Source organism: Prunus mume, linkage group LG1 (assembly GCF_029339155.1).
Source record: "Prunus mume cultivar Tortuosa linkage group LG1, ASM2933915v1, whole genome shotgun sequence".
Taxonomy (NCBI): Eukaryota; Viridiplantae; Streptophyta; class Magnoliopsida; order Rosales; family Rosaceae; genus Prunus; species Prunus mume.
The window spans coordinates 8,609,448-8,635,203 of NC_142698.1; the positions used below are offsets into that span (position 1 = coordinate 8,609,448).

Here is a 25,756-nt window from a genome sequence, read left to right on the forward strand (position 1 = left end):
AAAGCAATTATGATCAAGTTTTTTTTTTTTTCCTTTCAAGGATATAGCACTTATGATTGAGTTATGTATTGGAATTATTCATATTCCTAATTTTCACTATGTCAATTAACACATGTGTATATTCATGCTTTCTCGTTTACTACCACATAAGCAGCAAAAATTATATGAGTTCTACTCATATTGCGAGGAGTCAAACTTATTCCTTCTCTTCCATATTCCTAACTTCCTCAATTCATAACTTCCTCCATTATAAGCAAGTGAGCATTTGAGTAAGTTAGTGTTTCTTATCCAAAATAAAAAGTAATAAAAAGATACTCACTTCTTGTTGCCCTGCCCCCACGAAAGAGATTACCAACTGGACTGGTATAATCTGACAACAAAATATGATGTTGATAAACCGTGAATTTAGATCACGTTGGTAATTACCCGAATGTCCAGTCCAGATTCATAGTTGTAATGGTTGTGATACTCTCATCCATTATTCATATACATCTCTCCATCCTTATCCCATTGCATTGCTATCGTTTTTTGATACAAAACAAAATTTGGAGACCAAAGTAGTGGATAATATTTGAGGAAACACTTTTGTGGAGTCAACTCTCCAATGAATGATGAAATGAGAAATGAGATGTAAAATGGACTGGGGAAGGGGTTTTACACAAATATTCATTGGATGTTCCACCACATAAGTGGAGGTGAAAGAACTCAACCAATAGAGCTATACTCCACTGGCCGAAATCAGAAATTAGATAAATAGACGAGCTCAATGCTTTTAATTTGGCTGAAATAAACACCATAATAAGATAACTTAGCTGATTCTTTTTTTGCTTTTTTTGTTTTTTGTTTTTTTTTTTTGTTTTTGTTTTTTTGTAAAGATGATCTTGCAGCATCCAACCAAGAAATTAAAATGATCTTGCAGTGGAAGAACAACCCACATAGCACTTCATAATTTATATGCACTGTAGGCCAACACTAGTGTTTCAACTTGTAAGGGTCGTTTTTATGAATCTATCCAGCTCTTGGAGAATCCCAAGGGGCTTATAATAAGTCATCAAAATCTTCCACTCAATCTCTCATTGATCCCCCAATATGAACCATATAACACTAAAATAATACCATTCTGATCCTGCTCACTCATCATAATATACTCTAATCACACTAGTAATTTAATGGATAAAAGCAGCTTCCTCAAAAAGCAATTCCACCTTCCCTCCAATATCACTATATATAACCAACCAGCCACATTACTTCTCTTCACCAAAGAATCCATCAATCCTCTCTCTCTCTCTCTCTCTCTCTCTCTCTCTCTCTCTCTCAAACACATACATAATGAGTTCATCACAGTTTTCTTCTCTCAGCTGTGAGTTGAGGATCATACAAGCCAAAAACACTGAGTTCAAGACCACAGGAAACCTGTTTGTTAGATACTATATTTCAGCAGGAAACAAGGGAAGAATTAGGCTCAACACTAGAGAAATCTCCGCCAAGTCTAACCATGTTTGGAACGAGTCCATCTCGTTGGAGTGCTCTGGAAGCGAGATGGATGCCATGGACAGCTGCCTAAAGCAAGAAAGCATAGTTTTCGAGCTCCGCTGGAGGAGCACTGTGCCAGTTTTTGGCAGAATTGGGGGGTCACAACTCTTGGGGAGGGCAGAGGTTCAATGGAAGGAAGTCCTTGAGTCACCAAACATGGAGTTAAACCAGTGGGTCTCAGTGGTTTCAACAAGCGGGCATGCTCTTGAAGGTGTCAAACCACCTAAACTACAAGTAGGGATCAAGGTTCGAGTTCAAGCAGACCATGTGGAATTGGAGAAAAGAAGACAGAGAAACAGAAGGATGAAGAAGTGGGATGAGTGTGGTTGTGAAAAGGGTCATGGTGACTGTTGCACTTGTTCAGATTACGAAATATTTGCACTAGCAGCTGTCCTAGAGGCTTTTTAGGCACAAAGAGAACAGAAATTTTTTCACTTCTTTTTGTTTTCCTATTCGTATCACACTGACCCACTTTCTTCTAGGACTGAAATGTTAACTGGAAATTTTCTCTGAAAAGAGACTGTAACCATAACCAGTTTGTTTGAAAATATTCACTATTTATTTGTTTGGCACATCAGTAATGAGAAGGACAATGACTTAAACATTTCCCAGTTCATAAGCTACCAATTCTAACTTCTTTTCCCTTTCCATTCTATATATTATCTAATGAATAAAAAGATACAGAAATTTCAATAACCTATAAACACCACCATGTAGCTAGGATTTATAGCTTGTGCTTCACACATGCCAAACCAGAAGCCCCCCACGTATGTCATTTTAAACCTGCAAGATGATGGATTCTGAAACTGCTTGGTATGTTCAGCACTTCCGTACAATTCCCAATCCATCTATCCACTTTGTCACATATGATGTTGAAGGCACCCATTCTTCATACTTTGATGTTCAGCCTACACCTCAACTCGATGCAATGTAACACTTCAAGCCAAATGCCACACTCATGCAAGGATGTACATTTCCACGGAGTCTAACCACAGCCCAAAATGGCTTCTCTTAGATAGTAATTCAAACCCCCCATCCATAGTAGACCAGAGCACTCTGCTTAGTTGCGTTGATGCCATGACACACCGAAAGCAAAATCAGTATTTCAGAGTAGTTACTCCAGACCATAGGCCTATTCCAATAGATAAACAAGCATTACGAGATTCTTACCTGATCGAAATCCCACTAAAACATTTATGACTAAATACCATAAACTTTCTTGGTTATCAACAAAGAGGGAAAAAAATAAACTCAGGCATGACCAGTAAAACTACTCTGTTACAAGCACTTACCATTGTCTCTAAGCTTCTCCGGGAGTGCATGTGCATTGAATGGCCCAAGTCTATAACAGTCTCCAACACCTTTCAAGACAGACGGAGAGGTTTGTGCTATAGCATGAAAAGATTGAGTCTGTAATCAGACTCAAAGCGACATCTGTGACGTTCATTTACGTTTGCTGCATTTCTTTAATAATAACATTTTTTGACATTAGGCCTCTCTCAACCATATGATCCCAAAATAGACGTATGATGTCATTATCACTGGCATAAGATGCATTGAAACATCTATAGATCTTGCGTGTAACCATCAACCTCCTCTTGTACATTTCATCTAACATCACTGAAACTACACTTGACTTTCCTGCTTTCAAGTAAGCATATGCTAGACTAGTATATATAACACAGTCTCCTGATATACCCTTCTCTTCCATAAAACTGAAAATCTTTTCAGCACTATCCACCCTTTCTCGTTTACATAACCTTCTTATTAATGCCCTGTACAGCGAGATATCAACACAAATACCTTTTTTAACAAACTCATCTGGTAGTCGTATAACTGCTTCCTCATTCCCTTTGTTGCAGTAACCATCTACAATCCACGTATAGGTGCAATAACTAGGGGAAAATCCAGCATCAAGCATGCTAAATAAAAGATCTTTAGCACTTTCCATCTCTAGCACCTTGCAAAATCCATGAATGAGTGCTTTATATGTAAACTCATCCAGCTTCAATCCAGCTGCCAACATTCTGTCTTTCACTTTCACAGCAGACCTCATATCTCCTATCTTAGAATAAGCATTAACCAATGTGTTACATGTGACATTGTCAGGTTCGACTTTCCTTTCACTCATCTCATTCAAAAGTTTATTTGCATCCCGCATCCTGCCATCTTCGCACAACTTGCGGAGAATTGAATTATAAGTAACAACTCCAGGATACAACCCCTTGGCCTTCATTACCTCGCACAATCTTAAAGCTTCTTCCAGGTCATGAACTCTACAATAGCCATCAATTAATGTCGTGTATGTAACATGGTTAGGAGTAGCACCTTTGATTTCGCGGAAAAGTTTTACAGCTTCTCCCATCCTACCTTCTCTACAAAACGCATAAATAAGAGAATTGTAAGTCACCATATCAGGACTAACTCCTGCTCTTTCCATTCTATCTTGAACAGACAAAGCTTCATAGTGCATACCCCTTTGGAATACAGAGATATCAAAGTATTATATGTGAAAAGATCAGGAAATATGCACTTCAATTCCATCTCACCAACCAAACTGTCTGCCTTATCTGTATCCCCAGATTTGCAGCAAGCATGAATCAACACATTGTATATGTGAACATTCGGCACAACGCCGGCCTGGATCATATTCTTGTAAACTTTCCATACCATATTAGTCAACCTATCTTTAACTAAAGAGTTCAACAAGGCAGAACAAGCATGCAAGTGCGGCTTAAACTCATGTACCCTCATGTGCTCAAAAACCTGAATTGCATCTTGGTTCATCTTAGAATTTGCAAAAAATATCACAAGCCAGCTCAAAACATGTGAATTCACTTCTGGGTCATCCTGGATTGGAACTAAAGCCTTCAAAACCATCGGTGATGACAAGAAATCCTTAAGAGCAATTTTTTCAAGCAGTTGCTGTGCAGGTTTGAAGTGTTTGTGCTCAGTGAGAATGTGAATCATGGTCCAGCAGCATTGCAATGAGTGCTTGTAAGTGGGAATTGATTCAACCCATTTGAAGAAAGCCCAAGAAGGAGAAGGGCCATAGCCATGGAGTGAGAGTTGCAGAAGTACCTGATGAATGTTTGCAGAGCTGAGGCTAGAACCAATCTTGGGTTTCAAGATGTTGTTCCACTGACCCTTTACGACAACTGCACAGAGACTCTGAATGAATTGGGTCTCGCCAGTCAATGAAACTAGAACAGCCATGAGAAGTAAGTTTTTGCTGAAATTTGTGGCATCTGTGGGTTTGGGTCTAAAATGAATTTTCGATTTTACAGTCAGCTGAACATCTGCGTTCGTTCATCTGGGAAGAAAAGAGAAAAAACTTAAAGTGCGTTTCCATGGAAGAGAAGAAACGGAATCAAACAAAAACACAACAAGGCTGCTAAAAGAAAAGTTTACAAAGCCCAAAACATAAATTGAGAATCCAACCCAGTCCAAAACCACTAGTGGAGATTTTGGTTTGGTTTGGAACTTTGGGCCAGTCTCGATCCTTTTTTTCCGGGGGTGATCTTTTCAGAAACTGAATCAATCCAAATTCGCAAAAAATAAAATTAGGGCAAAATAATGACCAAATTGGGAAAAATGTCCTTAATGCAACCCAGAGTCTCTAATGCATGCATTTGAGAGCACTTCCACCCCTATGGTCAAGGTCAAGGGCAAGGTAAGGGCAAAGCGAGGGTTGTCACTATTTACATGAATAGTGGCAGTCTTTAGAATTTTGTTTTCACCCCTATGGGTATGGGCAAGGGCAAGGGAAAGGGCAAGGGTAATTACTATTCGTATGAGATATGAGGAGATGAATTTATATAGAATTTTGGTGTGGAAGGTAAAGAATATGGTTTGGTATTTATTTTTTGAAACAATTCTGAATTTTTTAGTTTTTTTTTTTCAATTTTTTTGTTGTTTAAATTGGTTGTTGATGTCATTATGACATCAGCATTGTATCACTTTGCCTAGTCAGCAGCACGGGCTGGACTTGCATGTGGGCTTGTCAGGGTTGGTAGGTCCCATGCCTTGCCCAAGCTTGCCCTTGCGCGCTAGAGCCGTTTGTGGACCTAGGCCTTGTCCTGCCCAGGCAAAAGGCCTTATGATGGACTTGCTCTGAGCGAGTTAAATATCAGACCTCATTTTAGCCTGACCTAAATGGTAGAGCCCACTCGGTAGTAGAAGCAGGAAAACCCATTGGGGCTTTTTTTGTTAGTGACTAGTAGCACATCTACGACTTTGTTTGATGGTTGGAATGATTTGGCCGTTGTGATATAATGATCAAAATTTGAAGTAGAATTTTCTTTGGAACGAAAACCTCATGGCTACCTCCCATTGGACGACCAAAATAAAATCTCCATAAATCTAACAGTAAAAAAAAAAAATGAACAGTCCAAATGGCAATAGCCAAAATGTAAATATTTTGGGTAAAATTAAACCCCCCAACCTATAGGGTCATTTACGAGTTCATACCCGATTTTGGGGACATTTACGAATACATACTGAACGTTACTGAAAACATACAGATTGCCCCCTCCGTTAGCAAGACCGTTAGGAAATCTATTAAATGCCTACATGTCAAAAGTGGGACCCTTTTTTTTTGATGATGTGGGCTTCCACATGGACCAAAAATTAATAATAAATTAATTTTAATTAATTTTAAAAAATCTCTCTCTCTCTCTCTTCCTCCATAGCCTTCGTCAACAACCCCACCCGGACTGACTGCCTCTTCCCACACCCCACCAATCGACCCTCCCTCTATGCACACCGCCTTCAAAGTCATCGCCACCAACCTCGTTGTCGTTGTATAGTACCAAGGGCAAGATCTCCATCCTCATCAACTGCATCTCCCCTTCCCACCTCCCCTAACACCAAAACCCAGCAGCCTCCCCCCCTTCCCCACCACCTCACCTCTGGGTCCAAGATCTGGGTCGTCCCCAATCGGCCTCTGCTTTGGTTCATGCATTCCAGTAACTAGGCCAATGTTATGATAGTGTTTGCACTTCCCCTTCACAAAACCTCCATGAACCATTTGCTTGCCTTCTTAGAACATACCAAAATTTATACGTGCTTCAATCAGTCCAAGAAAAAAGAAGTCAAATATCAAATTTAACATTAAAAACATGCAAACCAAATTTAATACTCAAATACAGATTCTCCATTAAATACACATCATAAATTCAACTCACCTGTAATAACTTGGTTCTTTTGTTCAGATTCATTAACAAGTTCAGCTGCTTCCTCCAGGACAGCCTCGATTTATGCTATCTCTCCTCCAACTTCATCTGATAAAATTTTAGCTCCGGGCCTTCCTTAATCGGCCTCTGCTCCAGAGCAGAGACAACAATCTTAGCCGCTTTGGAATCGACTGTGCGAGACTGCATTGCAAATGTCCAACGCTTTTATCGCATTGCAAATCTCCTTCACAACTTAAACCAAAGATTGATATTCCCAAATTTCAATTGTTGCGAAAATAATCTAAAAACTTGAGCTGATAAGCGTGAGCCTAGAGTTCAACGTTATTAAGGGATTTTCAATAAAGCAAAACATTTAACTATTGCGATTGATGTTAGGCGCTTCAAATCTGGGATGAGTCTCAACCCATCAATAGAACAGCCTTGAACTCGTCCTCGCAATGAGAAAAACGTCGAGCGACCCACGCAATTGATGGCATCAGGTTGGAGGAAGTTTTCCGAGCGAGATAAATGGTCGGAGAATCGATCGGCGATGTGCTTCTGGAAGTGTTCGAGGTCTTCGAGCTGTTACTTTTTTGGTTGTTGAGAGAGAAAGAAAGAGAGAGAGAGAGAGAGAGAGAGAGAGAGAGAGAGAGAGAGAGAGAGAGAGAGAGAGAGAGAGAGATAGATAGATAGATTGATTTTTTAAAATTCATTTAAAATAATTTAAATAGTAAAATTATTTTTTTATTAATTTTTGGTCCACGTTGAAGTCCACGTCATCAAAAAAAGGGTTCCCACTTTTGATATGTCGGCATTTAACAGATTTCCTGACAGTCTCGCTAACAGAGGAGGCCAACTGTAGGTTTTCCGTGACGTTGAATATGTACTCATAAATGTCTCCAAAATCGGGTATGAACTCGTAAATGACCTTATAAGTTAGGAGGTTTATTGTAGTTTACCATATCAATTGATCTAAATCATATTATACCTAAAATATGATCCCAAACTTATCCACCTATTTGTTCATATTAATGAAATAAAATTTTGTTTTTGATATTTGAATTTTCCTAGATTAATATATTCATAAAAATAAATTAAGATAATATTGTTGCAAGAATTCTATAGTGAGGGCCTTCCTTATGTGTGGCCCTATCTCTTAACCGTTAGATCAAATTGGTTAGCCATTGGATCAAACTGGTTAGTCGTTGGATCAAATTGGTTAGTTTGATCTAATGGTTAAGAGATAGGAGCTTATCTAAGGGCCTTAATAAGGCCCTCACTATAAAATGACTCATGGATGGACCCGAAGGGTTGATAGGCTACACAGGCTTTACCTCATGCATGAAGAGGCCCAAAAGAGGTTAAGGAAGGCCGGCCATGCCTAATCGGAGCCCATGAGGCCACAACCTAGGCGCATCTCCCTTAAAGGCTTGCACATGGGAGTAACAAATGCAAGAATGGGCCCACGTCATATCCAACTGACACATGTTGTCCTCGGAAAAGGGAAAGGATGACACACGTCATATCCAACTGACACATGTTGTCCTCGAAAAAGGGAAAGGATGACACGTCTACTTATCACAAATGACCCAATGAGATGATGCCATGTATTAATGACCTAATAGTCCTACATCGGAAAAAGATAACTCAAATGTCTCATTTTCCCTATATAAAAAGGAGTACTTCTCACCTAAAAAGGTACTTTGAACTTTTTCCACACTTGAGTACAATACTTTAAAAGTCTTCTTTGAGGAAGAAAAACCGAGTTACGTATTGGAGGGTGGTTGGTGAACCCACCATCACCTCTTCAGTGACCCATTTATGTTCCCTTTTTAGGGAAATCAGAGCTATCCACCACCGTACTTGGCCACTCCAAATACGATAGATACATACATACATAAGTACGACTTGAAGACCACGTCCACCCTTAAGGAATGGTTGAATAGGATCAGCACACTTTGATTGGTTACACACATCAACGAACATTAAAAATAAATAAAAAAATTTAAACAATAACCAAAAAATAATTGAAGTTAAAACAATGGTCAACAAAATAATAAAACTAGGGACTCAAATTTTGAGATTGCATGGTTGAAGAAAAAAATTGTTTGAGGCTTTGCATGTAGATGAGTATTTGGGAGGAGAAAATTTGGGTTTAAGTCCCTACAACATTGGAGATTATCTTAGTGAAGTACATACCCATAAGTGAAGTATTGCATTCGTAAGAGAAAACTCCTAGCCGCCACCCCTCAAGGGGTGGTGACTACCATGCTTTTTGTCCTCTTCCTCTCTTTTTCCTTTCCTTTCCGCCTCCTCCCCTTCTCATCCTCTTTGCTCCCCCCTCCTGCATAGTCTCTCTCTTTGTTTCGTTGACTCGTTTATGACATAATTATATAACAGATCTCTGCGATTGTATCCTTTTTTGGTGCATCTGCTCTATTTGCTTAATAGGAAAGTCGATTGGTGCATATTTGTTATATTTTGGTACTTACGCAAAGTGGGTTGACTTTGTGACAATGGAGTTGCAATATGGCTAGTTTAGTTTCTTTATTTTTAGAATAACTTGTAGAAACTCTCTTTAGGTTTTGTGTAATTTTCACATCTCATTTATGAGAGTTTTTCACCTATCTTTTGTGAGAGTTTTTATTTGTATTATTATGACTTGGTTTTTTCAAGTTTTATATCTTTTTAATTGTTTTGAGTTTGAAATCTTAGTTAGAATGTATATGTCAGAGTTCCTTCGATCATGCATGATGGTTAGTGAATGCGCATTAGATTATCTTAATGTTGATGTTAGATTTCTCCGTAATTGTAATAACTAGCTAGTTTGTATTTTGCCTGAATTATGAATTCAATCTCAAAAAATTTCAACTAAAAAAAGAGAAAGCATTTGTAATTTTTTTAGAAGCAATTCCAAACGAGTCCATGCGTCATATTTGTATTCGCGTGAGCGAGTTCAACTGAAGTCAATGTCATTGCTCCAGGGATGGACCCACCCATGTAGTGTGTACGTATATTAACCGTAGATTACTGCAATACGTGTTCTAAAAACCCAGTGGGTCGCATCGCATGTCGCGACATCCGAGATCTTTCTCTTCTCTTTGTTTCGAAAATGACAATATTACTTACTATTTATTTATTTCCTCGTTCATTCAAAATTTAAAAAATTATCTCAAAACAAAAGCCAAAGAAGAAAGAAAAAGAAAGCACAAAACAGAAGACAGAGAGCACACCAGTGAGACTAACAATGGAGAGAAGCACACCAGTGAGAAAGCCTCGCAGAGACACTGCCGATATGCTGACGTGGAAAGAGGTCCCACAGTCCGATTCTCCCGCCACCGCCCCCTCCGGTCACCGCTCTCATCAGGTTACCACTTCCACTTGAAAACACTTTTTCAGTCAATTTTTTGTCTTTCTTTTTCTTTCTTGGTAAATTAAGGAAGCTTACGTGGTGTATTTTCAGCCGTCAGATGGAATCAGCAAGGTGCTCCATGGAGGTCAGATCACTGATGAAGAAGCTCAGAGCCTCAACAAACAGTAAGATCTATTTTGTGAAGTCAGATCTAGTAATGCATGTTTCATTGCTATGAATTTCTGCAAATACCCCATATAGCCTGTGCAAGCTGCTCAACCAAAGCTACAAGCTTTCTGTTTTTCTGATCAGAAAGATGTTGACTTTGATTATTCTGTGTTCATGTCATCTTAATTTTGCATGTCTATGAATACATGCATTGCAAATTTTGCAACCCAAAATTTGTTATTCAAATTCCCAAGTTTACCCATCTTAGATCCAGAAATTATTTATAAAAAAGATCAGTACTTTTTTTTAACTACAGGGTTAGTGATTAAGATTTGTACATCTAAAACTCAGATGAAATGTGGTTCAGGAAGCCTTGTTCAGGCTATAAATTGAAGGAGATTACGGGTAATGGCATATTTGCTGCTGGTTCAGGCAACAATGCTGCACCAGAATCTAATGATGCTAGTAACAAAACAGGGCTTCGTATTTACCAGCAAGCACTCAATGGAGTTAGTCAAATATCATTCAGTGTTGATGAACATGTCACACCCAAGAAGCCGATCACCATTCCTGAGGTTGCAAAGCAGCGTGAATTGAGTGGGACGTTGCAATCAGACTCGGATTCAAAGTCCAACAAGCATATATCAAATGCCAAGTCCAAGGAGCTCACTGGAAATGACATCTTTGGTCCTCCTCCTGAAACTGTGCCTCGATCCGTGGCTGCCGCGCACACCCTGGAAACTAGAGAAACCAGAGACATGGGAGAACCTGCACCCCGAAATCTACGCACGTCTGTCAAAGTTTCAAATGTGAGTTTATTATTTCTTTGGATGAATTTTCTTCATTCATATCATCATGTTGCAGGTCCAGTTATGATAGTTTGGATAATTAGAGATTACAACACTAAATCAGACTTCCATAATTATAGTATTGAGCTATGCAATTGAGTGTTCTCCGTTCTCCCTTCATATGTAATATTGTTAGACTCTCAATCTGGATCACCTTCAAACAATAATTGAGGTTCTTTTGTCATATAGTCTGGCATGTTAGTTTGTCAAACTGTTAATTTGGACCGGGTGCCCTAACAAGAATCCATTAGATCAATGGTCTGAAGTGATAGCCTAGCAACATAGCCTACTGGAGAACTTTTTCACGTAATCGAAGTTGATATTACTCTGCCGAATAATGCTAGACTAATTAGCAAATTAATATTTTCCTTAAATTTAGTATTGAATTCATTTCGGTAATGCAGCCTGCTGGAGGTCAGAGTAATATCATGTTCAGTGAGGAACCTGTTGTCAAGACTTCAAGGAAAATACATAACCAGAAGTTCGCTGAGCTGACAGGAAATAATATATTTAAGGAACCTCCAGGATCTGCTGAAAAGCCCCTAAGCACGGCTAAGCTGAGAGAGATGAACGGTAGCGACATCTTTGCTGATGGAAAGGCATCATCCAGAGACTATCTGGGTGGTGTTCGCAAGCCCCCTGGTGGAGAGAGCAGCATTGCCTTGGTGTAACTCATAATCTTTGACTTGTTTACGCTGCTTTATCATCAAATAAATGTTGGTCTCGTCATATCCTAGTGTGAACTCTGTGTTCTGACATGTAAACCCTTCATGCCATTTTGGGTTCTGAAGTGGTGGGTGTGAGACTGAGTGGTAGCGATACATTTATTATATACATCGTTAGGGCATGAAATGTAGTCAGAAAAATGCAGGAGGTTCGGCTAGTTGGGTTATTACAAACATGTTTATGTATCTTGGTTGTATCAAGTTTGTGTTTACTTTGTTCCAGGACCCATTTTATTTATAAATTAGATGATAATTTAGGGAACTTGCACTTTTCTTCTGTCTGTTTAGTCCTTTGATGCCAAGAAAAACCTGGATCAAATCTTGATTTTGAAATGGATTTTATTTTTTTGGTCTGAAGATTTTGATATTGGTTGAAAAGGGTGAATAAGAGATATCCCTTTTGATAACCATTTTAGTTTTCATTTGCAAAAAGTTGAAACCAAGAAACTAGTTTCATTTGTAAAAAGTTGAAGCCAGGAAACTTGTTTGGTAACTATTCTCAGTTTCCAAATAATTTTTTATTTATAAATTGTTTAGTTTTTATTTTTTGTTATTTTTGGTGTGTTTGCTAATCAGGAATTGAATCCAATTATGAGAATTCATGTGTTTACTTTACATCAAAGAATTAAAAAGTAAGTGGGGTTTACACAAAATTAGGAATGGAATTTCTTATTTTGGAGGAATTCAATTCTTTTTCTGTGAGATGTGGTATTCTAATTCATGGAGAATTAACTCATTAGATTAGGAATTTATTTTTTTACCCATTATATCCTCACACAATTTTAAAATTTTAAAATTTATCATCTATTTTAACCTAACAACAAGAACATTTTAGTATTTAATGCCACTATTACCCCAATTTCATATGGTTAGTACACAATTTTAATAGGAATTCGGAATTTGACTCTCCTCAATCCATATGCTTTAGTAAATAACTTCAATAGGGATCCAGAATCTAATTCTCCTCAATTTAATTCATCCTCGATTCAATTCCTCCTAATACGATTACGGATTAGTAAACATGCCAGTATCATGTGTGTGATTTTGAAAATTATTGCAGAGTCCTTGACGGGTAACAAAGTGGGCCACTTGCTCAAGGTGGTGAGTCCCGTATCATAATTTCATTTTTGAGCTTATTAAATGAAAATGAATGTTATAAAGCCTACAGATTTTTTTCAGAGTTAGAATGAACTAAAGGTTAATTTAGGGCATAGAGGTCCCGATGCCATTTCAAGGGTACCGGAATTTGGACTAGGTACAAGGTTGAACACCAAAGTTGCGTTGTCGGGTCAAAGTTGAGAGGCCTTAGATCCGGGTTTTGGGATTGGAATGTGATGTGTGGTTATATAGAATAGGTGAATGAAACGAAAATGAGGATTAAAAGAAGATTAATAACCTCAGCAGTTTCCACACATAGTTGTGCACCAACTATGGGTGCTGTTAAGTGAGAGTGGTTTAATTGAGAATATTATTGTGCTTGAAAAGCTCGGAGCAGCATCAGCTTGTGTCAAGACTCGAGACCTTGTTATGAGCCAGGATGTTATCTTCATCATTGATGATGTTTCACGGCTTCAACCCAACCTCAAAGCCTAAGGTGCTAGTTTTTGAAAGAGATTTTGGTTTTGCACCTCAACCTCAATGCAGGGCTAAGAAAGAAAGCATTTACCATAGAGGCCACTTGAGAGAGCTTCTTGTTCACTTGGTCAAAAGGTGTAATTTAAGCAAAATCAAATATGAAAAGGAAAAAGAAGGGAAAAAAAGAAGTCCAACATTATCATATAAAGAACACAAAAACAACTCCTTTTGCAAAACACAAAAGAAGATGCACAAATTATATAAAATAAGTCCATCCATACTTTACTCACAGCACTAGCAAGATTTATTGAACAAAGTCCACACAACCATAAAAAGAAGAAGAATCATCCAATGAAGGAAAGATAACAACTCATGGAAGAAATCATTGTGGGATTCAAGCATCACCATGTCCAACCAGTTCTACAAGAAACTTCTCGTAGTCTCCAGAAGTGTCTTTGACAATTTCCTGGTCCAAAGGAACACTGATCCTGCGATGATATTCTTGCTTAATGCTATGCAAGTCAACCTCTGCGCGGGTGGTAACAACCCTAGTAAGAGCCCCTTCGTCCATCCCAAGCTTCTTGATAGCTAGGCACAGAACCTTCTCAAAGTTTTTTTCAGAGACGGTCAAGCTTGTAATTGTTTGCCTCAGTAACTGGAGGAACTCGTCATCTTTATCAGCCTTCAAATCCTTGTTAATGGCATTGCCAAACTCATTGTTGTTGTGATTCAAGGTTGCATCAGCTGTGCTTTACTCCTGGCAGAGAGGATCCTGATGAGCTCCACATCATCGTAGGCTTTGTCTGAGATTTTCTCATTAAGTATCTTAGCCTCTTTCTTTGCCAAGGGCACGCACGCTGATCTCATCTCCCTCGTATCGGTAAGTGCTCAAAAGAGGAACCAAAAGCTATGACAGAGTCAACAATCAGAGCAAAGCAAGAAAAAAGAAAATCTAGGCAGCAATGTAGTTGAAGATGTTTGAACAACTCACTTCCAATTCAATACAAGAAATTGGATACCAATAGAAGATCAAGAAGATACGGTTTCAACTAGCCAACTTGACATTTGAGAGCCCAATCAGATTAAGAATGAGTTTGGAGGTTGAAGGTTTCTACCTTGAGCAAGTCTCTAGATGTATGGTATGCAACATCTTCTTCAAGGGATTTCTTGTAACGCACATGATACGCCTACTTTACCAGCAACAGATCATGAGAAGACCTAGAAGTAGCTATTTCCAAGAGCAATTTATTGCTTGAAGTGAACCTCTTTGTAGCTTCATTAGCTAAAAATGCATCACGCTCAGCAGGAACCTCCTTGAGCAAGTCTCCTGATGTATGGTATGCAACATCTTCTTCAAGGGATTTCTTGTAATGCACATGATACGCCTGCTTTACCAGCAACAGATCACGAGAAGACCTAGAAGTAGCTATTTCCAAGAGCAATTTATTGCTTGAAGTGAAACTCTTTGAAGCTTCATTAGCTAAAAATGCATCACACTCAGCAGGGACCAGTGTCCACAGCAGCACAGCCCTCTGGTTATGCAGCAAAATAGGAAATTCAAGCAGTAAACCTTTGAAAACAAAATTCAAAGTAAAACCAAACCAGTATTCAACTGAAAGATATAATGCATCTAAATCTGACCTCAAAAACACTTGAGAGCTCTTTGTCCAGTGACTTAAGAAGCTCTTCCCCATAAATTTCTGCATGTCTGCTGAATTAATTTTCTCTGAGCGGCATTCCTGTGAGTCAGTATCGATATGATCAACGCCTTATTTGTCACCCATCCTGCACACAAATTACAAAATAAAGTTGATAATACAGAACATAACCATAAAAGTGCCTTGATAATGCAACAAATCTTCAACCTCTATCCCTAATATGAGAAGTTTTGGTTAATGCCTCGATGTGCAACTAGATGCCAAGTATTCAAATTGGTCTATGACATCGAGCATTGGTTTTCTTCTTCATCACATGTTCTCCCAACTCCGTTTTCATTGATGACCCCTTCATGTAAATGGAAATTTGTGCAAATTCCATATAAAAGAATTGGACCTAATGAAAAGCTTAGGATGGATGTCAATGAATCAGATAAGGATTTCAACTACCAGTTCTTGTCTCTTTTATATTAGCAATAAATTCCAGAGTAATGAACTAGTCAAGATTAAAGTAGTTTACTTTAGCACCAAGGCCTTGTAATTGCTCATAATGATTGGAGTAAATAAACAGGAATATTAGTTGAAGTATTTGTTAATTTTTGTTAGTCAATAGTGAAACTCAAACTGACACAATAAGATAATTTTTTTTAAAAAGATATAGATCTAATACTCTGATCCAACAAAAATGATCCCAAGAAATTCAAACAATAATCAAAGAGAAGGAAACAAATACTTACAAAAAACCCAGAAAACAGATACATACAAAGTAAGAGAACATGAAAGCAGATCAAACTTTAGATGATCACACATATCAGATTATAAGAAGACATGTTAAACATCAAATACTTGCTAGTCAATAGTGAACCTCAACAAGATAATCACAACAGATCTAGATCTAAACTTTCATTCAACAAAACTGATGTTAACTTACTAATTGAAGAAAAAATCACAGAGAAAGAAACACATCCTGGTCATTATCACATTATAAGAACCCATAGAACACATACTTACAAAGTAGAACAATATGGAAGCAGATGGATCAAACTAACTTTAGATGATCAGCCACATCAGAAAACAAAGTCATGTCAAACACCAAATGATCAAATTTCATTTGCTCCAAAGAAAACACCAAATTGTCAAATTTCATTTGCTCCAATGATTGCGTTAATTTAGTCTGAGTCTTAGAAGATGTGATCAGTAAAAGACCTTCAAAAGCTTTCTGAAGTTGTTCAGCATCTTCCACTGAAGAAGGAACCACATCTGGTACTCTAAGAGTCGCCATTCTTTCCCTCTCTGTCTCTGAAGCGTGTGATCCCACAAAATTTTGGATGTTGATTTTTTGAGGTGGAGCTGATGAAGCATCTTTGGATGGAATTGAACTCCTTTTGAAAGTTTAAATTGCTATCCTCTCAGCACAATCCGTCAAACTTTAATTTGAATGTCAAAAACATATTAAGATTCTGCGATCCAACTATCTGAATTTAATGTCTCCAGACTCTCTCCAACTGCAAAAGCATGCATCTGGTCCTGAACCTGAACCCAACTGCAAGCACGGTTCTTCTTCACTCCTCTTGATTTCATCAGTTCCCTCACCCTGTTTACCTCATCCCATCTCCCAGCTTCTGCATACATGTTTGAAAGAAGTATATAGTACCCACAATGCTCAGGGTTCAACCTGAACAAATGGTCTGCTGCCCAACTAGCCAACTCTACGTTCCCATGGATTCGGCATGCTCCAAGCAAGGCACCCCAAATATTGGCATCTGGTACAATGGGCATGCCTTTAATAAGCTCTACTGCTTCTTCCATAAGGCCAGCTCGGCCAAGGAGATCAACCATGCAAGCATAGTGCTTTTCTGTCGGCTCTATATTCAGTGCCTGCATTCCCTCAAAATAATTTTTCCCCTTCTCAACCAGCCCTCCATGACTACAAGATGACAAAACTGCAATATAGGAAACTGAATCGTATTCTACACCGTCTTCCCTCATTGCTTCAAAAAGACTGATTGCAGTGTTAAGCTCACCTAGCATTCCATACCCCAAAATCATAGTATTCCAAGAGGCTACATCCTTGCTTGGAATGCGGTCAAAGACATTAGCAGCAAGATCAATTCGTCCACATTTGGTATAAAAATCCAAAAGTGAGTTTGCAACAAATAGATGAGTATGGAAAAGCTTTCTTACTAATGACCCATGAATCTCTTTGCCTTGCTTGATTGCAGTTACATTTGCGCAAGCTGATATAACTCCCACAAAGGAAACAATGTCATGAATCATTCCCACAAGCTTCATTTCAGAAAACAAATTCAGAGACTCTAAGCAATCCGTAGTTTGAGAATAGCCAATTATTAGTATATTATAAGACACCTCATCCCTGAGGGAGATGTTAAATACATTCCGAGCAAGATCTAGCCGGCCACATTTTGCGTACATGTCTGTCAGAGCATTGGAGACAAACAAATCGGAGGCATATAGCATGCGGACTGTCCTTGCATGGATTTCTTTTCCATAACGAAGGGAACCCAACCGAGCACACGCTGGAAGAAGATTTGTGAAGGTGACAGAGTTGGGAATTTCACCATGACCTTGCATTTGTCTCACAAGTCCAATGGCTTCCAACTCAAGCCTGTTTTGACCAAAATTAGCAATCATAGCATTCCAGGAAACAATATTCCTTTTATCCATCTCTTGGAAAACATTGGATGCCTCATTTGAACGGCCTGATTTTGCATACATATCAATTAGTGAGTTGGCAATGAAGACATCCGATTCAATACCCATTCTTATACTGAAACCATGGAGTTCTTTGCCAACTCCAAAAAATGCAAGTTCAACCAACACTGGTAGCATGCTAGAAATTGTGACAGAGTTTGGTTTCATCCCTACATCAATCATCCATCTAAATGTAGCCAAGGCTTCCATGTTATGCCCCATGTAAGAGAGACTAGTGATAGTAGCATTCCAAGAAACCTCATTCTTCTGAATCATCTCACCAAAAACTTGTTTTGAAGCTTTCACATTCCCACATTTCCCGTACACATCAACCAATGCATTTCCAGTAGTGACCAGAAGGTCCAAACCAGCCTTCACAACATAGCAATGAATCTGGATCGCCATCTGCTCATCTTCCAACTCTGCACAAACCGGCAACACACTAATGACACTAACAAGATTTGGCTTAAACCCAATTCCCAAATTCATCTCTCTATAATAATGAAGTGCCTGCATGAAAAACCCATTGGCTGTAAACACTCCAATAACCGTATTCCATGAGACAACATCCCTTTCACGCATTTCATCAAACACCCTCTTTGCATCTCTTATATCCCCACAACTACCATATAACACTAAAAGTGTATTTCCAACGAAAATATCAAAATCAAAGCCCACTTTAAACACAACCCCATGAATCTCCATCCCTTTTTTTACCTCCAAAAGGTCTGAACACACTTTGAGAACGAAAGGAAAAGTATGATCATCGAGTCCAACACCACTTCGAACCATTCGATTGTAAGTCTGAAAATTATCATTAACTTGAGCAATGGAATAAGCCCGTATGAGGGTGTTCCACAAGAAAGCAGTGCGACAACGATGAACTGTTTGTTCGAAGAGATGGTGAGAGGTTTCCGGGTATTTGAAAGTGGCGTAACTGAGCATGAGGGAGGCGCAGAGAGAGACACTGTGGGGAAGTAAACCATTGAGGAGAGCAGAAGCATGGACTTGCTTGGTTTGGTGAAGGGTTTGGACATTGGAGCTGAGTGTGAGGATGTCGGTATGAGGGTAAGTTGGTGAGGCATGTGTGCATGGCGTTGTGGTGGTAGAGAAAGACAGGATCTGGCTTGGAGTGTAATAATGTTTTCTGCATAAGAGTAGCGGAACCAAATGAAAGTGTCTTAGTGCATGGTGGAGATGGTTTAACATAGAAAGAAGCAAGGAGTTGATGTCTTAAGAAGAACGATGTTATATAAGTTTGTAAGAAGATATTATAGACTATAGTAGCTTCTCTATTCTTTGGCCATCAGTGGTCTACACTCTCACTATTCGTCATTACACTGAAATGTTAGAAAACAATATGTAAGCTATAAGGCAATTGCGGTTGCCAATAAATACGGGGCAAATTTTTCCATAAGCAGTTACTGATAAACATAAAGTTCGAAACAATGAAAAACATAGGATATATAATTCAGAATCTCATGGGAGCAACAAATCAATCAATTGCAGCAAAGTATATTTGGTCTGGCAATTAACTAAACAAATTCAATTTCTAAATTATTTACAGAAAAATGCAAGCTACAAACCTTAGTAAGAAATCGTGGTCAGTGCCAGTAGTAAGATACAGGAGGCCCTATACCAAAATAGAAATGATGTTCCTTTTTATACGAAACTAAAATGAGTAAGTTCTTCACATCTTCTGTTCTTTTTTTTTCTTCCAGGAATTAATCCTATCCAGATGGGTGTATGTAGGAGACATTTTTAAAGTTAAACAAACATATATATAACAGTGAAATTGGGGAAAAAGAAAAAAGATAGAACATGATTTTTAAGCAGGAAGTACAAACTCAGGTTTGCTTGAGAAAATGACAAGCAAAATGTGTGACAATTAATCTGAAATTACAACCTGGCGAAGAAGACAATGCCTACTTTGACGGTGCATAATTTTCTTACCTTACAATTCCCAGATTTCATCAGCTTCCTGAATCAGATTCTTCATATCAGATGCAAATCGTTCCCAAATTCCTCAATCAGATCCAAATCGTCCTTGAGATTCACATCTGCATTGTCCGAATCCATAAACACCTTCAATTCGTCAATCAGCCACCCAAAATCGTTCACCTCCTTCTGCAACCTCGTCTGTTGAACCTTCTTCGCGCGACTGAGCTTAGGTTCGGTGTTCAAAACTTTTTTTTCGCCAACATTGTTCAGTAATTGGCTGCCTCTTCATGTTTGGTGGGTTTTAATGGGCTTAGAAGGCCAATTATTTAAAAACTTTCTCCTATGGGCCAATATAAAGATTATCCAACAATCAAAAACTCTTTTAACTCATACCCAGCTAATATATATATATTAGCAAAAACTTTCTCCTATGGGCAAATTTGATTTTGGCTTGTTGACGTCAGCGCCTTCGGGCAAGAGCCCAGTCTAGTTTTGCCCGTAAGCTTGCCTAGGCTGGTGGGTCCCATGGCTTGCCAGGACTGGATTTGTAGAATTGTGGCCCTTGGGGGCCTGTTGCCATGGCAGGCCTCTAGCTGTACTTGCTCTAAAACTAGAGCATGCACACTTTTGAGTGTGGTTTGAAAATCTGCCAACTATAAGTAGTAAAGTAGGTAGGTATAGTACTACTTAAAACTTCTGTACAGTCTATACACATGAGTAGGCATCATTTGATATCTAACAAAAATGCTTGGGGAGTTTCACTAAAACACCCAAAATGGGGGTTGAAATTATAAAAAAACTCAAGCACTATTTAAACATATAAACACACTCAAAACCCATCATTACACACACTCAAAACCCATTTATAAATACACCCAAAAAGTTGACTTTGGGGTTGATTTTGGGTGTGTTTCTATGTTTAAATAGTGCTTTGATTTTTTATAAATACATGTCTAGGATTGGGTTTATTTATAAATTTGTATTATAGTAAAGCCCTTTGCCTTGTCTCAGATTGATCAAATCAATGTCAAAACTTGTGTACAAAATATAGTGCTAGGATCCGTTTTTGTTTTCCGAAAGTGTCTGTACTCATCTTTCCTACGTAGGTACCTTGACCTTCCTGTCCAAAAGGCAAATATGAACACAGAATACTTCTAGAAGCCTTATAGTAGGCTTTTGCCGTGTGCCAATCTTGTGCTGTTATTTTTCTTCGCCATATAAACAAAGCTACGCCGTGTCAATCGAGCTTCCAAGAAACAACCACTCCAACAATTCTCATCTGCTTTTCTTGCTATATAACTGCGCTTCATCTAATGAGTGTGGGAACGAATAAATTAGACACCCAATCAAGAGGTGCCATGTGGAAAAGAAGACAAATTCTAAAATATATTATTTAAATTAATATTTTGATTTAATAATATATTTAATATCGGAGTTACCAATTTAAGTTGAGGGAATAAATTTCATAAATTCCCTCAATCCATTTATTTCCTTCCATAACTTCCCTCAACTCCATTAATCAGGAAAGGATTCTCAATTATTGCCTCCATAAATGGAAAAGAAGAAGTTATTAGGAAGGAAGGCTATTTAAGCTAGAGGAGAAAAGAAGGAAGGTAATCTCGAATTTCTATTTCAATTGGAAATTCCTCTCTCAATCATATTTTTACCTTAAAATTACTCTCTCTCTCTCTCTCTCTCTCTCTCTCTCTAGCCGAAATTCTCCCCTGCTCTCATACTCGTGGCTGACCAGCTCAGGCTATTGCCACCTCTCTTATCTACTCCATTCCCAAGCTACATCTCTCCCGTAGATAAATATCTCCATCCTTTCTGTATTATATGCATCTACCGAGATCATATTACTGACTTAGGCATCAAAGAGTCCTTGGGCACACCACACCGGTGGTTCTCCATTGACCGCCATTTGTCTTGCAGGGAATCTAATAGAGGAATGTTCGAGAGAGAAGATTCATCCGCAAATATTCTCCCAAGAGGAAATTTGCACAAAGAATGCGCATAGTTGGAATCCTTTCATCTAAATGGGGATGATTTCGTGTATAAGACATTTTTACTCATAGCTTTAGCGCAAGTGACATGATAAATTTAAAAACGAAAACAAGGTATGACGTAAAACATCTCCAAATATGTTCCTCAAAACTAAATTTGGGTGAAAAGAAAAACATCAATGCGTATGCGTTCCAAAAATTTGTTGAGTTCCTAAAAATTTCCCTAAAATCTAAAAATCAAGTTGATGTTTGGGAATCCCTCAAATTTGAAGAAAAAAAAGTATGAGGGAATGCAGTTTTTGGGGGGAACACATGATAAAATGATATTTCTAGGATAAGAGGGACTTCTTACAGAGATTTGAGGGAATTTTTTTTATTTAGCATTGGAAATGCTTCACAAATGGAAAGGAAAAAGAAATGACTGGAGTTCCATTTTGACTGCAAGTGAGGGGAAAAAGAAAGCAAAATATATTTTATTTGATATTTATTAAATAAAATAATTGTTTATTTGCTAGTCAAACTAAATAATTGTCACAAATAAATCTTCCACGCCATAAAAAATAAAAAATGATGGGTCTTTACCGAAGACCTATCAATGTCAGCGGGTCCCCATTGAACAGTTACAGAGGCCCATTTGTCTGGCAACTACTCGAGAGGAGGAGGAGAGAGAGGCAGATGAGTGGTGGGATTTTTCTTCTTGCGTTACTAGTTGGCGAAGTTAGAACCGTTACAGAAACAACAATGGAGCAATAAATTATTGTGAGTTTTATTTATTTCTCCAAGGTAAATTAGAAAATGCTTTGATTAAATTGAAATTTAAAGAGAAGCAAAAAAGCCAGAAGACAGAAGAGAGAAGCCTCTTCCTCATCTTCATCTGCCCAGCTAAGTTTTCATTCCTTTCTGCTTCATTCATCAAACCAAACCCAAACTACAAATAATCAGCTTATTATTTTTCAACTAAGATGAGTTCGTCGACTAATTCCGCAGCAGCATACCCTCCTCATCCCCAGCCTTACTCGATGGCGCCCGGACCTTATTACGTGCAGGCTCCGCCACCTGCTGGTTATCCCACAAGAGATGCTCCAAATCCTGCTTCTGCTCATCATGGGCCTGTAGAAACCAAGTCCAAGGGTGATGGCTTCTGGAAGGGATGCTGTGCTTTCTTTTGTTGTTGTTGCCTCTTGGCTGATTGTACTTGAACATCATCATCCTATGTGATTCTTGAATTCAGGCCTAAAGACAATTAGTCAGTTACCAGCGGTTGTTCCTGTTAACATCAAATTTGTAGTTATTATTGTTTTTGTTTACAAGTTAATAAATAAAAAAAACAATTTGGTTGATTGGATTTATATAAAGTTTTAAAATTTGATTGGTTTAGTTGGGTTAAGATTACTTTATCTAAAATTAAATAAGACATTTCAACCAGTTTTCATTTCTGCTTACATTCATCAAACCCAAACTACAAGATGAGTTCGTCGACTAGTTTGCCCAGACCTGCTCCACCACCTGTTGGTTACCCAACAAGAGATGCCCCAAATCCCCACGGACATGAAGCTGCTGTAGAAACAAAGTCGAAAGGTGATCCGGAAGGGATGCTTTGCTATCTTTTGTTGTTGTTTCTTGGATGCTTGTACTTGAACATCATCATCCTCTTGAATTCAGGCCTCACTGTTTTATGTTTTATTCGTTTGTATTTTTTTATGATTTTATGTTTCATAGAAGTAAATGAATTTAGAGCAACTCCACCCATTTGCCCTTAGCCATGGCAAGGGAGCTAGAGCCACTATTCACGTGAATAGTGGTTGCCTCGCAAAATCCGAATTTTGTGTTTCACCGTTGCCGCTAAGCGATTATTCATTTTTTTGTTTTATTCACAACTTTTTACCTCAATAATTAATTTAGATAATATTTTCGGATAATATTTTCGTTCCTACGTGTCAATATTATTCATATCTCATAATCGGATAAAATTTTCAATTTCAAATTTCAGATAAATTATAAAAAAAGGCTGGTATTTATAGAAAAAAATTCATTAATTTTGGGTATTTTTAAAAAATTTCCGAATTTTTTCAAGATTTTATTGCAAAAAATTGGCTTGCTTCGATTGGAGGAAAAAATCAGATCGGAGAGCCCGACGACACGTGGCAACAGAAAAAAATCAAATCAGCAAGGCATCAGAAGCAGAATCTTGTAGCGCTGATAAAGAACCCCCTCGCTTTGGACCTCGGGTAAGACTTGCCTTGGGCGGCCCAGGAGGTGGGTCCCACACCCCGGGCCCGGTGCTCCGAAAGCCATTTTTTTCCCCTAGCCTCGGGTCAATGAACGGGTGGAAAGGCTCTTAGTCATCGTGTATTTTTTCAGAAATATTTTCCAAATCATAAGACAATTGTTTCTTGGATGCTTGTACTTCAACATCATCATTCTACGTGATTCTTGACTTCAGGCCAGTAATCATATATTTCTTACGGTGATTCTTGACGTCACCACCGACACCTCCAACGGCGTTTGCCACGTGACGCGACAGGGACTCTCGGATGGCTTTTTCCGAAATCCGACGTCCTCGTTTTTGGCTTAAAAATTGCAAAAAAAATCGAAAAAATTCTGAAATTTTTTTAATAAAACCCAAAAATTCTGTATTTTTTCTCTATAAATACCTAACCATTTTATTTACTTTCCACACTAAATCTTCATACAATTTCTTCTCCATCCAATATTTTTTACTCTCCACTCACATTATTCACTTTCCACACCAATTCTCCATACAAACTTTTCTCATTTCAATATTTTTTACTCTCCATTCACATTTTTCTACTACTTTCCATTTGTATAAAAAAACGAATGGCATCTTCTGTCGAAGTCGGAGGCTCGTGGTCAACGAATGAAGATATTGCGTTGTGTCAATATTGGATGAACATTAGTCATGACCCTATCACGGGCAATGAGATGAAGTTTCATCACATGTGGAGCAAAATTCATGGAGAATTTTGTCAAAGATCGGGTTCTATTCGGACCGAAATGGCCTTGTCTAGTAGATGGAAACTTCTGAATAAAGAGTTAGGGAAATGGAGCAATGCCTTGACAAAAGCAAAGGCGAACATTCACAGCGATCAAAATTTGACCGATGAGGTAAAATATTTATAATTTCCATTTTAATCAATTTAATGTCACTTTTTTATATTGCATATTCTATTTGTTTTTCTTGCATAATTTTTTTTTCTTAGGTGCACCTTTAATTTGTCTATATTTTCTTGCATAATCAATTTTATTTTTGCATTTCAAAATAGTTTATATTTTCTTGCATAATAATTTTTGTTTCTTGCACTTCCAATTATTTATTTTTAATAGATCATACAAGCACAAATGTGGTTCGGTGCAATGGGGTAAGGCAAAAAAAGTTTCATGCATTTCCATTGTTGGAAAATTGTGAAGGATTGTTCGAGATTCAAAATTATTCCCACCGGTCCGCCGGTTGTGATGAATGAGACGCCACTCCACGATTCAACATCAACCAATTCGCCATTGGACTCCCCAATGGAAACGGAGTCACCATTTGTGCCACGTCCGCCGAGACCTATTGGGAGAAAGGCGGTAAAGACCAAGAGAGGGGCCACTTCGACCAATGAATGTGTACAATTATTGGAGCAAATAGCTAAGAGCACCTCACTAAGAATGGAGAGAGACTTGAAAAGAGATGAAATGGACGTGGCACGAGAGGAAGCATTTGTTATTCAACAGCAAAAGGCACAAGAAAAAGACATAGAGGATAGAGAGATGAAAATCATGGCCATGGATACGAGCCATATGTCTCCCAAAACAAAGGCCTATTGGAAGCTACGACGAAGAGATGTGATGAGAAGAAAAATTTTCCATGACGACGGACCTAACAATACGGATTGGTTAAATGATGAAAACCATTAGGTTGTATTGAAACACCTTTGCCATATGTTGTATTGTTGTATTATCCTTTAATTTGTTGTATTGTTTCCTTTTTATTCAATAAAAAAAGCATTAAATAAAATGACTATTTATTAAAAACATTTGAGCATCAAAACAAATATTAATTAAAAAAA

The 25,756-nt window shown here is 38.2% G+C and overlaps 4 protein-coding genes and 2 pseudogenes across 5 annotated transcripts; 3 read left to right on the plus strand and 3 right to left on the minus strand.

Moving 5' to 3' along the window:
- The first annotated feature begins 1,246 nt into the window (after positions 1–1,246).
- Positions 1,247–2,137, plus strand: LOC103332896 (uncharacterized). The gene has a single exon (XM_016793559.2). It carries the CDS (start codon positions 1,330–1,332, stop codon positions 1,939–1,941), a length of 612 nt encoding a protein of 203 aa, XP_016649045.2. The 5' UTR covers positions 1,247–1,329; the 3' UTR covers positions 1,942–2,137.
- Positions 2,057–5,097, minus strand: LOC103332907 (Tetratricopeptide repeat (TPR)-like superfamily protein). The gene is given in 2 exon segments (XM_089043879.1): positions 2,057–4,017; positions 4,020–5,097. Coding segments are annotated over 2 exon segments (1,767 nt in total). The 5' UTR covers positions 4,750–5,097; the 3' UTR covers positions 2,057–2,980.
- Positions 5,098–9,854: 4,757 nt separating this feature from the next.
- Positions 9,855–12,062, plus strand: LOC103332918 (hematological/neurological-like protein). Its single transcript, XM_008235687.2, has 4 exons — positions 9,855–10,074; positions 10,171–10,244; positions 10,595–11,036; positions 11,480–12,062. Exons 1-4 carry the CDS (start codon positions 9,955–9,957, stop codon positions 11,744–11,746), a joined length of 903 nt encoding a protein of 300 aa, XP_008233909.2. The 5' UTR covers positions 9,855–9,954; the 3' UTR covers positions 11,747–12,062.
- Positions 12,063–13,579: 1,517 nt separating this feature from the next.
- On the minus strand, positions 13,580–16,312 carry LOC103332929 (annexin Gh1-like; annotated as a pseudogene). The gene is made up of 4 exons (XR_016128596.1): positions 16,237–16,312; positions 15,017–15,160; positions 14,491–14,907; positions 13,580–14,282 (listed from the first exon to the last, which is right to left on the minus strand). The product of XR_016128596.1 is annotated as an annexin Gh1-like (transcript).
- A 170-nt stretch (positions 16,313–16,482) lies between these two features.
- LOC103332938 (putative pentatricopeptide repeat-containing protein At1g69350, mitochondrial) lies at positions 16,483–18,951 on the minus strand. The gene has a single exon (XM_089055909.1). It carries the CDS (start codon positions 18,949–18,951, stop codon positions 16,483–16,485), a length of 2,469 nt encoding a protein of 822 aa, XP_088912035.1.
- Positions 18,952–22,321: 3,370 nt separating this feature from the next.
- On the plus strand, positions 22,322–22,960 carry LOC148920946 (protein CYSTEINE-RICH TRANSMEMBRANE MODULE 9 pseudogene; annotated as a pseudogene).
- Positions 22,961–25,756: the final 2,796 nt, after the last annotated feature.